This window comes from Chroicocephalus ridibundus, chromosome 2 (assembly GCF_963924245.1).
Source record: "Chroicocephalus ridibundus chromosome 2, bChrRid1.1, whole genome shotgun sequence".
NCBI classification, from domain to species: Eukaryota; Metazoa; Chordata; class Aves; order Charadriiformes; family Laridae; genus Chroicocephalus; species Chroicocephalus ridibundus.
The window spans coordinates 50,709,474-50,722,804 of record NC_086285.1 but is presented as its reverse complement, the minus strand read 5'-3'; the positions used below and the strand labels follow the sequence as shown (position 1 = coordinate 50,722,804).

The following is a 13,331-nucleotide window of genomic DNA, read 5'->3' as shown; positions in this document are numbered from 1 at the left end:
GCTGCAAGAGAGATCTAATAAAACCACAGTACAGTAAAAATGAGCAACAAAAATGTGGCCGCCTAACATCAAGCTGGTTATGCAAACTCACTCTGTCAAGTCTTTTCTAATTTTATGTTTGTGATTTCCCAATCGTGTTTTCCTAGTTCATACATTTTTCTTCCTGGGTTCAGCCTGATAGGTCTTGAATTAATTTAAATTCTTTTAATACTAATATGAACTTGAGTTACTATATTAAAAATCAGCTCCCTTTGTAGTACACTTTTCTGAAAGAAGTGTGTAGCTTTATAATTACACACATTTTTACATAAGAATCTGTAGTCCATAGACCTGCCGGTATAACTGAAAAGTCAAAATGTATTCTGTGGTACATTTGCAATTCCAAAGAGAGTTGATTTTAGGATAAATGCATCAAATCCTAAGAAGTGATGTAAATGGGGAAATAACAAGCATACGATAACTGGCATTTTCTGCTCTATCCTGCACGAAATATATTTACATAGTTTGATATCGCACAAGAATATGACTTTTCCCAAGTTATGTTGAACATAAAGTCACATGAATATGCCTTTTTTGTCTACAATACAGTAAAACTTACATTTTTAAGCTTTTGAGGACAGTTGATACGTTGACCACTGTTGCTTCGTAGAGCTGTGTTAAAAAGGGACTGCTGTCATTTATTGAACACAGCAAATGAGGTAGTAAAAATCAGTTTGTTGTTTAAATAAATCCTTGGAACAAATTGGGCTTGGTTTTGTGTTACTTGATTTTCCTCCCCAGGGAGGTGAATTTGATGGTTGAGATTTTCTTTTTTTCTGTGCAGTAGTATAGCTGTTAAATGCATATTGATCATGTTTCAAAGTTGAGAGTGTAGATTTGGAACGAGACATGGATTCCTACTAGGCTGAGTTGGGACTAAGTTCAAGAATATTGACTATGCAACCAAAAGGAATTAAGAAACCTGAAACGCTTAATGGGAAGACATTCTGAAAAGAGTTTCCACTATTTGAGAGAGGCTTCTGAAATCAAGATTTTGGCAAAAACTACCTCCATAGAAGAACACCTGTTAGTTTGAAATAAGATCAAGAGTATTTAAAATGAATTTTTGGGACAGTAAAGTGTGTAACTTGTTTAAGAGAAGGTAAGCTTCTTTCCAGAAGAAAGTGGCATCTACCCCCAACTTCCATCTTTATGAGGCAACTACAACTTCAGGACCCAGACAGTAAAGTTATTGAACATAAATTGCAGAAGTATCTATTTAATATCCACATTCTTGAATATTTTGTCTAAATCCCATCCTCAATGCACTCAGATGTCTAACAGAGTAACTGATAATCCTAGGGCACTACTCCATTTCTTGAAATCTTCAGCTTTTGTTCTCTTACTCTGATAAATTATTATTTTGTTGCAGAGTGTGCCTTTGGGCTAGGTACACTGAGAAGCAGCATTCACTGTGATAGGAAAAGTCACAGAAAGGATTTTCAGCATCCTTAAAGATGGTCAGATGTAAGAAGGGATGATAGATAGAGATTTGTTACGTGGAAGGATTCTCTTCTAGGAATGACTTTTCCTTCTGGTTTTCATGTGGTAGTAGTGAATAACCATCATCCTTTAGAGGAAATTGTCATTGTTGTTCTTACACTTATAAACACGGCTAAGTCTTGGACAATAGAAGTCAAGTTTTTAGAGTGGCCACAGGGGTGGGTTTGGATAGCTAGCCAGTAAGAGGACCAAACACAGAGAAGATACAATTCTACTGACCTAATCCGTGGAGGATGTAGCATGGTGTATTTTGCTGTATCTATCTTACTTTCTTTTGCTATAATTTTATATGTAGGTGTGGTGAACTGCTGAAGCACAGTTTAGAGGTGGCAGATGCATGTATCTATTTTGGTGAAATGTATGGATGGGCATAGGAGTCGATTTTTTTAGGGATATAATGTATTAGGCTTTATTTTTGCGGGTGCGGAACATATGCTTTCTAAAGGATGGGTGTTGTCCTGAAATACACTACAAATCATTATTTCATTTTCTCAGGTTGAATGTGAAATGGCTCAGACTCAGTGAGGAATAGATTTAAGCATTGTGAGAGAAGTTCATTGCAAGTTTCTGAACTCTTCTTTCCTTTGAAAACACTGATTTGTTGACAGAGGGTTTTGCTGCACTTCATCAGATTTTTTTTTTAAGTTCATGCTAACATTTGTGGGTTAAAAAAACCCCAGCCAGTCAATGACGCGGATTCACAGAGATGAGAGCCCTTCAAAATTCATCTTGAGTATGTATTTTAATCATTTGGTTAAATAATGGCAGAGGTAGTCATTCCTAAGTATCCAGTGACTTAAGGACAGACACCTGGGATGTGGCAATCTGAAAGTCTCTTGGCATGATTCCTTGTATTCAGTCAGAGTAAGGCAGAGTAGAGTCTTCCATATCCCAGGAAAACACTGTAAGAGATGGAGGGGTTTTGTGGTTTAAGTAAAGCAGCTTCTCTACGTTCCTCTCTCATTTTTTCTTTTTTCCTCTTACATGAAATGTTTCTTGTGTCATGCTGTGATGCAGCAAATGAAACTCTGTAAATCTCAAATTTTTCACAGGACAGGAAAACAACTCTCACTGACTGTGTAGCAATATTTCCTGCATCTGTGGAGGTAGTTGCACATAATGTTGTGACAGAATTTGTAATTCCCTTATTTGTGAAGCAAATGTGTTCATGAAGCACTTTAGTTCTGTTGATGTCTAATTTTTTTTTTGTGAGTAGTAGCGCTAATTGTGGCTTGATCTATATTTCAGCTTGCTCACTACAACAGTGCTATTCTTAAACAAAATGTTTGTGTTAATATGCTCTACAGGAAAAGTGTCTCGGTGTTTATAGTCCAGAAAAAGTACAATAAATTCAACCTAGAAGAGTACAAAGAAGGTCAAGACAGTATTAAACAACTTCTTAGACAGTGCTTTCCGATTAACAGCAAATATTCATTGTAAGAATTCCTGGAGCGGCTTTCATTGCAGTCAAAAATTGTTTTATCTCCTCTCAGAGAGATTAAATGGATTGTCGAATAGGGCTATGTTAGACCTTTTATTTCTAAATCTCAAGTGTGTACATACTTACAGGAAATAGTGGTAAAAATACATCATAAGTAAATTTGCTGCTATTACAGAGTTTATTTCAGAGTGTATATTTTACCCATAATAATACTGTCTTGTTATATTTGATCATGGAAAGGCACCCCTTCAAGAATTTTGTTTCTTAAAAGCAATTTGTGAAAAACACTCTCTTTCAAAATAGCTGTCAAACTTAGCTTTGGGTATCTGTCTCATCGTGAAAAGATTTACTAGTGCAAACTCTTTCCATTCTTCTCCTGTTCAGTGCTCTTCTGTCCCCTGAGAGCCTCCATCTTTCCAGGAGTCTGTGCGATTTACTCTGTGGGAGTAGTTTAAGCACTAAATAATACTGCTCTCTCAGATAACAGAACTCCAGCGTTTTTTCAATGGGAGAAATGCCTCTGGACCTTCTAAGTGTTAGAGTTCTTAACAGTAATTTTTTTAAGGAGTGATATTTTATATATTTAAATCGTTAAACAGTGAAACACAGTGGTGATGTAATGGTTTCACTTGGTAATCTAGAAATTTTAACTTTATTACTTTGTATTTGGAAAACCACGTAGGTTAAGGTTTATTGCTGCTAAGATGTTTGTGGTTTGGGTTTTTTTTTTTCCCCTGTTAAAGAGCGTAGCAAATAGTGTGGTTTTTACTGCAGTTGTTGATACTGATCTGCATGATATGAAAGTCTTCAGCTGTTCCTTGTTATATAACTTTGGAGAAGTCGAGCTTTAACAGCTGCTGTGGAAACGAGGTATTCATTGTTAGTCTACATGTATCAGCTATCCCTAATGTCTGTGTCACTTAGTGTTGAGTTTTTAATAGCTTCAGAGTTTTGATGACCAAGGGAAATTTCTAAATAGCTTTGCTCGGAACAGTTGTACTACAAGGCATGAAAAATAAAAATACACCCAGAACTTATTTTCTTTCTGGTTATGGTGGACCTAGGTGTCTCCCTCCTGGTAGGTATTTCTGGTTCACTGTAATTATTAATGGAAATAAAAGTAGCTATGCTAAATTGGTGGCCTAAATAAATGTTCACCACTTTTGTTGACGAGTTGTGTGACAAATCTGTGGAGCAGCAGGAGTTGAGGAGATAAATATTTAAGGGAGATAGAGGCATAATAGACCTTTGCCCAAAGATGTGCATTGGTGCAGTTCTGGAGAAACTAGAGAGAAGCTGCAGTCTAAGATGTATAAAACAGATTCTGCGTAAGGCGTAGAGGGAGTTAGTGGAGTAGGAGGATGATGCTCAGATAAACGAAGGGAGTAAAGCAGCTTTTCTGTCCTCTTGGTAAATCCACGTCTCTCTCTTCTAAATATCTTCAATGTGCACATGACCCCTTTTAAGTCTTTTGTAGAAATTCCGTTCCCCTTTTAAGTCGTTTGTAGAAATTCCGTTCCCCACCTTTGTAGTATTTAATTAAAAGATTCATGTGGTTTATCCCCAAAGATATTGACTGCTGAACGGTGGTGTTTTATAAAAGAATGCTGAGTGTGAACTACATGGTAGGAACTTACAGGAACTGATTATTGGTCCATCAGATGATGTTCATTTTTTATTTTAGTACTAGAAAAATGTTCTTAATAATTCTGAATAATTATTTAAAATCCTGAATATTTGTAACAATTCTGAGTACTTTGGTTTTCTTTTTGTTAAGTATAAGCATCTGCATATGCCGCGATTTGTGTATCTTTTAGTTCCTACCAGTGAAATCTAAGATTTCTATTAATATTTTAATTTCTGTGGAATAACTGCCTTTTTGAAGTGTTACATCTGTTTGTAAATTGGTTTATTATATAGAGTTTTATATCAATGCTGAAAAGATGTTTAGTTTAAATGGAAAAAAAGATATTTTAGGGAATGAACGCTTTACTCTGTGAGCACACTTGTTCTTGCAGCACACCATTTTTATTGCCCACCTGACTCTGTTTCTCTTTGCAGGTCAAAGTTGCAATCCTTAAATACATAGAGACTCTTGCGCAACAGATGGATCCAGGAGATTTTGTAAATTCAAGTGAAACTAGGTTAGCAGTGTCTCGAATCATCACCTGGACCACAGAACCTAAAAGCTCAGATGTTAGGAAGGTACGTTCGTTAATGTGTGCTTAGAATTGCAGTACATTCCAAGTATCTCAGCAAATTAGAGACGCCAATATTTCTTGCCTAAACAAAAAAGTGTTATTTTTCTTAAAAGCAAACTTACTCTTTCGTAGAGAAAAGATACTTTTATGTCCTTGGAAAACACACCTAATTTTTCTATATAAAGTGTCAGAATTTGCCAAAAATCGTATGTTTAAGAATGTTTAAGTAAAAATTTAAAATTAACCCATCTTGAAACTCTCTGTTAAGGTTGTATTTTTATGTATGTTAATATGTTGAGATTATCTTGCACAATACAAGGAATAACTTTGTTTCAAGCACTATCTGGTATTAAAATCTCCCCAGTGGGCATTTTCTATACAGTTTTAGTATTACTTCAGAGACTACCCTCTGTGATACTAATAGCACATTTCTAACAAGAGTGGTAAGGTTGGGAGCAAACTCGGTTCAATCTCTGCTGGATTTTCTCAAGTCCTTTGTGATTAACAATAGATAGGTAAATAACTGTTGACCCTTGGACAACAAATTTTGTGCTTTAATAAGATAGTATCAAATGTTTGTTCTTGTAGTGCTGCAGTTCCAGTGCAAAACTCCCTTTTCCATATAACTATTACAAAGTGAAAGTTAACATTTGTGAGCTACGTAGATATACCAGGGATACAGAATAACCATGAGAAGTGTACCAATGCAGCTTTCGGAAAGGGTTTCTTCCAATTATAGAAAGCAAAAATCTTTGGATTTTGTTTGCAGTTTGATGGAATGGAGTTGCTGTTCTGATTGTCACCAGCCATTCTGTCCTAGCTGCTAATGTTTTTTGAAGGCTAAATAAAGATTTGCTTTATGGCTCATAAGTGTAAGCATCTTTGACACACAGAGCTAACTCTTCCTTTTTCTCTGTTTATTTCTGCAGTTTGAGGAGTTGGAACAATTTATTTGTTTATATTTCCTTTGCTATTTTCAATTAAGTTTGAGTTTTGGCAACTTCATTTCTGGAAACAGTACCAAAACTTCTTTTCTTTAGGAGGGATTTTTTGTGGGAGACAATGGAGAGAAAATAGTGGAAGTTGTCTCACAAACTGTGCAATGTGAAGAAAACAAAAATAAAAACAACTTCCACAGCTTCTTGATATCTGGCATGTTTGTAATATGTAATAAAAAAAACATAGGAGAGTTAACAATGGACATAATGTTTCTATCTTTCACTTACGTAACTTCATGAGTATGAGGATTATATCCTGTGAACTTTTCTTCTTTAATACCATTCCGGTGACATATATAAGACCATAAACCAGGAGGGGAATTGAAGCAGCACTATCTTGTAAATCGGTAAAGTTTTAGTACTAAGACACGTGGCAAGCTGTCTTATCTGATGGTTCATATCTCTAATAAGCATTTTATGTCAATAAGTAACTGAATCATGGAAAGACTTGCTAGTGAGTTTTATCATCTGGAACACCTTAATTATATGAATTTTTCTCATTTTATTTTTTCTTTCCATAACGCAGTTGTTAGAGGCAAGTAACTGCCAAAACCCTTTAATAACTCTTGAAAGTAAATTTCAACAATAAGTAGTCAAAAAGTTATTCTGATGGTATAAAGTGTTTTGTTCTCTTAACAGGCTTCACAGCATGCTATGACAGACTTTTTCATTTTATTTATTTTAATGAGCTTATAGCACTTAGTATGATTTCTTTAAATTAAAAGGTTTTGTCAACTGTATTTCTGTGCAGTTGATGGGTTTGGGTTTGTTTTTCTTTCATTAGTCTTAAGTTGGGCACTCAGTACAATTCAGTGACATGGGACTTCTTTCTGGAAGCTGAAATTTTATGTTTCAGAACTTAGATTTCTTCTGAGATTAGAATTCTCCTGAAAATAATCAGATTCTTGTTGGAACTCTTCTAAGAACAAGACAAAATATTTCTAATCCTTATTGCAGACTTTTAAAGATGTTATCTGTATGACTGGACTTAAATCTCGAGAGAGAGAGCTTATGCTGAGGAAAAGAAAAACCTCCAACTACTCTAAAATGCATTGATTTATTTTTTTGTCGAGAGAGAGAGATAATAGATAATAGCATAGTTGAAAACCTGTCAGTATCAATTTTGATACTTCAGGTTGAGCTTCATTCTGGGCAGACTTGATGGTATCTGTTTCCATCCTGGTAGGACCCCGGACTGTCTATTGTGTTCTCTTATTGGCAGCTTAAATAGATGTAGCGTTATGGAGTGGAGACATGGATAACAGGAGAGAGAAAGGAAAGTGGTAATTCCAAAGCCCTTGTTCAGTTGCAGGATTTGTTTGGGTTTTGCTTTGTATCAATTTCTGTTAAAAGACTGACCTTAAGAAAAAACAACGAAAAGAGAAACATTAAAGACAGCTTGTAGAGGGCATTCAGGGTGTTGACTTGAAGGGAAGGCTATCAGAGGGAAAAGGGAATAAAAGTTAAAGAAAACAGCCAGTCACGAGTATGCAAAGATAATTTGTGGTAATCTAACATGTTAATATTTTTTGTCATTAAACTTGATACTAAGACGTGTGCTGGTATGTGTGCTCATACCTTGGCTTTCCACTTTTAATTAAAAAACGCTACAGTTCATTGCTCTGGAAGCAAAAGGAGGGAAATAAATGTCTAAAAGAATTTCCTAAACTACTTGCTTGAAGTATATTGCTGCTTAAGCAAGCTGCCTATCATTCTGTCTAGCACGAGGCACTGGTTCTCTCCAGTGCATGGCAGACCTTGATGGTGAGCTGTATAAACTAGACGTAGTTGGTTAATCTTGGAATCAGAGTTTCATACTATGAAGAAACTAGTAAACAATTCCAGAGAACTTAATCTCTAGCCCTTCATTGCGTGTGTTAGTTTAGTTTCTATCTTGACAGGTTTGTTAGACTATCTAGTGAATATTCATCAAACTGTACAAACATTACCCAGTCATGCAGTCAGCGTTCCTTTACTAGAGAGAACTCAACCATGGTGTAACTTACTGCGTTGCTTTGTCAGTAAAGAGCTCTGATTTTTGATTCAGATAAATAATGTATAGCAAAACATGCTGTAGGGTGATGTTAAAGACGAACAGTTAAAATTGAGGGTGTGGGAGGTGACATCCAGTAGACTATAAACTCCAGTATTTTAGCTGACTGCATATTCTAAAGGCAAAAATTGTTCTTAACAGTTTTCATCTTCAGAATATATAGTCAGCTAAATTATTCCTTATTATGTTTACCTATCTTTTAAAAAGGTAAGGGAAGCAGGGCAGGAGGGGGAAGGTTCACCAACTAGTTTGGCTGTAGGATAAGTTATAAAGAATATGAAGTGCTGTGATCACAACTCAATATCAAGACTCTCATTCCACATTAGGGTATCTGACTTTTGGGGGGTTTTTGTTATTGTTTGGGTTGGTTTTTTTTTAATTTCTAAAGCAATAACTGTTCCTTTTCAAGCTGGTGTGTTGATTATCCATCATCTCTGATCACCACTTGCAGAACTCAGGAGAAGGAATTGCAGGCTTATTCCTGCCTGGTGTGTTCCATTCCTTTCTTCAAATTTGTTCAATTTGCTAAATGCTTTAAAAGCAGTTTTGAGAATTCCTTCAGTACTTTTTTTAGTAAATAGGTATCTGGGGTTGGGGAGTGTTGAGGAGCACATTTCTGAAAGACTGCTTGTTAGAATGATTGTGCCAAGTGTAAGCTTGTTGTTGTATGCCTGGATTTATCAATACCTAAACTTCCAGTTCACCAGAAAGTATGAATTTCTTTTGTTCACATCTGTTACTACCTTTATGCATGCCTGATCAAGACTTAAGTCATGTTTTGTGATTACCACTCATTATAGCACCTCATGTTTATGAAATTACTTTAGAAACTCAAATTAATGTCTTCACTCTGTATTTTCTTCTTCTAGGCTGCACAGTCAGTGCTGATTTCCCTTTTTGAACTCAACACTCCAGAGTTTACAATGCTATTGGGTGCTTTACCAAAAACATTTCAGGATGGAGCCACAAAACTTCTCCATAATCATCTCCGGAATACAGGCAACAGTGGTCAGGTATCTACACCTTTCTTGTTATTCTTTCTGAAGTTACTGGTGTTTTGAACATAAGTCCATTTCAGTAGAGTTATTTGTGAGAGCAAGAAGGGTTGGTAGAGGAGGGAAAGCAACCCAAATCCGATGTAGAAGTCTGTCTTAGTAACAGATATCACTCTTTATGGAATGACTTTTCTTTTTCTTCCAAAGAATGATAAATTTCTAAGTCTCTGTTGCTTCCAAGTGACTAAACAAGTTTAAGAGTAGTTTATCTTTTACTTTACTCATTTCAAAGTTACACCTGATTGAACTTACTAGTAATTGGTTAGACAATCCAAAAAATTAAATAGAAGCTCTTTAAATGTTTCTGGGCACTAGAAAATAAATGCAGTAATAAGTTAAAAGAGCAGCTGAAGTCCTACTGGAGTATCTCTTCTCACCTCTCCTCCTCCAGGGATCAATGGGAAGTCCTTTAACAAGACCTACTCCACGCTCCCCAGCAAGTTGGTCGAGTCCTCTCACTTCCCCAACCAATACATCACAGAACACTTTGTCACCAAGGTAATGTAGACTGATGTTGCTACAGTTCTGCATCTAAGGCTTCGTTACATGTTATCCAAGAAGGGTAACCCCAACAGTGAAAGCATGGAGTGAATTTTGCACAAAATGACAGATGCTGAAAAGTAATCCCCCTCCCTCTGCAGAACGACAGCAGAGTGAACTGCTCTGCCTCCCTGAAAGGCCTGACAAGTTCCAGGGCTTTCCTGAGGTGGGCAAGGGCTGTGGAAGGGCTGTGCTTGGAATGCAAACGGATTAGCAAGAGGAGGAAGGAAAGTGTTAATCTCTAACAAATGTCATCAAACCAGACTTAATATTGGGAAGACTAATAAAGTAGTAGTTCATAAACGTTCTGGGCTTTAATTTTGCATTACTAAAGTTGCCGGTGAAGTGGATTTTGTAATTCTGCTTTTAGGAATCAACTTACTGTGAAAACTTTTGAGTTTTATCAGTCCTCCTTACTTTGGAACTTTTTTCAGAAAGACCATAAAAAGTCCAAGTTGTTTCATACTCATAGGAGTAAAACAGAGCAAAAGAGGATTGTTTCTTCAGGCAGATGCTGCTACATAATGTAGCCCTTCCCTTAGCTAGCTACTCCCAGTGCTTTCTCTGTCGGTGACAGTACACTTACTGAGAGATACCATAGTACAGTTGTGCTATGTGGGGGGCCAGCTTTCTTCCTTAATGTGTTTCAAGAAAACAATAATTTCATTAATATTTCTTGAGTCTCTGTAGTTCCATGCAAATGTTATTTAAAAATATGGGGTCATAAACTAAATCCATCTTAATTCCTATGTCTTTCTCTGTGGCCCCCAGTGCATTTGACTATGACACTGAAAATATGAATTCTGAAGATATTTACAGCTCTCTTCGTGGAGTCACTGAAGCCATTCAGAATTTCAGTTTTCGTAGTCAGGAAGATATGAATGAGCCTGTAAAACGAGATTCCAAAAAAGATGATGGCGATTCGGTGAGTATTTAAACTCAGGGCATCTCAGTATCAGCAAAGCAAGCCAATGACTGATTACAGATGATAAAGTGTCTTTTTCAGGAGGTTTATGTTACAACTTCTGAAATTTTCACTGCTACATGCTGTCTTTTAAGCTGCTGTTTCTATGGAACTTCTGCCTTCAGATTGTTGAGCTTGCCAAATATGTATATACTTAAACATGCTTTTAATTACTTAGCATCAAACTTAGTTAACGCTTTTTGGACTATGTATACTTTTTTTTTTTTGTAGGAAAGCAACATGTATGGAACTGTTTCTAAGACTTCTTATTTGAAGGCTTGTTTGAAATTTTTGAAATTTGTAAACTTTGTGAAATTTGTAAGGTTTTGCTACATAAATGAATTATAATGTAGTTAACTGAAAAGTGTAAGTGTATTTCATATGCTCGTATGATATTTCTTTTCCTGCAGATTTGCAGTGCCTCTGGAATAGTAGACCTACGAGCAGGAAGTGGTGTGAGCGATACAGGCCGAACAGCTCTTGATAACAAAACATCATTGCTCAACACAATGCCTCCCCACTCTTCGCCACGTTCACGAGATTATAACCCGTACAATTATTCTGATGGTATCAGTTCATTTAATAAATCTGCTTTGAAAGAAGCCATGTTTGATGATGATGCAGAGCAATTCCCTGATGGTAAGCTTCAAATTGCGTTCTGTGCCTGAAGAAAGATGGTGAGATCTTCCATCTTTCAGTTCAGTTTCTGAATTTATTATTAGCGATATATGTATCACTAGTACTGCTTCTTTGAGAGGTTTATACAAATACTGTATTTCGAAATAGTTTATTTGTTAGTAATCCTTTTGAGTGACATTGTTGGATTACTTGGTATTTGTAGAGATTAAGGGTAAAAATGAGATAAATGCTGAACTATATCGTGTACTTCTGGTAACACATCCTGTATTGTCAATATAAATTTACTTTACTTACTCAGATTGCTTTATGATTGAAATTTTAGAGAGGGGGAGGGAGATTTACAGCAAGGAAGTAAAACTGGATCAAGCCAGTTTGTGAATTAGGTGAAAGGTTAAGTATTTGTTAGTAATATATTTGTATTTGAAACAGGACATTGGTGTTTTCTATTGACTAAACATTCTTTAAAAAAAAAACAACAAACAAACCAAAACAAAACCCAAACCAAACAAAAACAGCTTTTTACCAGGAAGGTGGTTCATTTAACCCGTGTAAATCTAGGAACTTTGGCTGTTGTTTTGTAGGCTTCTAGAGCTTCTTTTTACTATTTCCCAGTATATCTTTGGGTAATTTTTTTATATCTAAATGTTGGGAAGGTTCCAAAGTATCACTACTATCATTATTTTCAATAGTAGTAGGTGGTTTTCATAATCTGGTATTCATTGTTGTTGATATTTCATGTTCAGTTATAGATTAACATCAGGTTTTAAGTAAACAAATTTCTTAATAATGAGGGACAAATAAATTCCCCCCCTTCTTGCTATTTTGCTTCTGTCATCCAGCAAAGATGTGTTTTAGAAACTGTTGAAAAACAAAGCTATTTTCTGCCATGGTGTTTTATTAAGCAATTCTGTAATTTGGCTTTTTAATGTAAACTAAAACCAAATCCAAGTAAAGTTCATTTCTCTTTGTTTTCTCTTCTGCTCAGTGGCATATGGCCAGTTATCTTCTGAAAAAGATTGAAAGGAGAGGAAATTTTTAGAAATCGTGACATGCAAATATCAGTAACTAAATACCTTTGTCATCCACAGACAGAGCCAGTTTATGATTGAGATTCTGTATTACAGGGATCCTGTTGTTGCATGGGTTAAGCCTCTTTATACCTTCTGACAACATATTTCTGGATATTGCATTAAACCAAATGCAGTCTGTGCTGCACCAGCATGTTCTGGTTTTGTTAAAAATCATGACTAGCTGGAGTGAAGCATCCCCATCCAGTACTAGTTTGTCCTGGCTGGAGGAGTATTGTAACGTATTATTTAGGTCTGCTCTTTAATGCATCTTAACAAAGTACTTGCATTCACTCCTGTGTTCACCCTTAATTTTTACTTATACCATATGCATTGTCATTTGTGTGTTACTTTTAGAATTTCATCTAAGATAGCTTTGAAAAAGTCTACATGAAAAAAAAGATACATTAGCAAAATACTTCGTGGCTACAATTCCTCAGTTAGGAGTTTCATGCTTTTCTGATAAACCTGAAGCACTCTGGTGCTGAAGAACGTTAGATTTTAATTCTCGGAAACCCTTCAGAATTGCTGTGTGTTACTGACAAAGTCCTGTTTTTACTGGAGTCCCAGCTATCCTCTCATGTGCTACTAGGAGAAGGATATGGAAATACAGGTCTGGATGGGAAAACCTTATCTCCTGATATGGTCATGTCAACAGCACTGAGGCGTGAAGGTGTATTCTGCAGATGGTTTGTCTAACAGTTGAAAGTTGCCAGTAGAGGAGGTGCCACAGTGTACCCCACATGGCCATTTGAGTGTTTTGCCTCTTACATTAAAAAGGTTTTCAGAGTAACACCCTAAATCTTCGAACCACTAGCACCCTTTTTTTTC

The 13,331-nt window shown here is 36.1% G+C and overlaps 1 protein-coding gene across 46 annotated transcripts in view; it reads left to right on the top strand.

Annotated features, from left to right (window-relative positions):
* Positions 1 to 13,331, top strand: part of CLASP2 (cytoplasmic linker associated protein 2) — a 154,084-nt gene that overhangs the window by 131,927 nt on the left and 8,826 nt on the right. For all 46 annotated transcript variants that reach the window (XM_063325448.1, XM_063325432.1, XM_063325433.1 and 43 more), the window contains 5 exons: positions 5,045 to 5,188; positions 9,105 to 9,248; positions 9,682 to 9,788; positions 10,602 to 10,755; positions 11,205 to 11,433. In XM_063325448.1, coding sequence (XP_063181518.1) covers positions 5,045 to 5,188; positions 9,105 to 9,248; positions 9,682 to 9,788; positions 10,602 to 10,755; positions 11,205 to 11,433 — 778 coding nt within the window. The remainder of the gene's footprint in view (positions 1 to 5,044; positions 5,189 to 9,104; positions 9,249 to 9,681; positions 9,789 to 10,601; positions 10,756 to 11,204; positions 11,434 to 13,331) is intronic.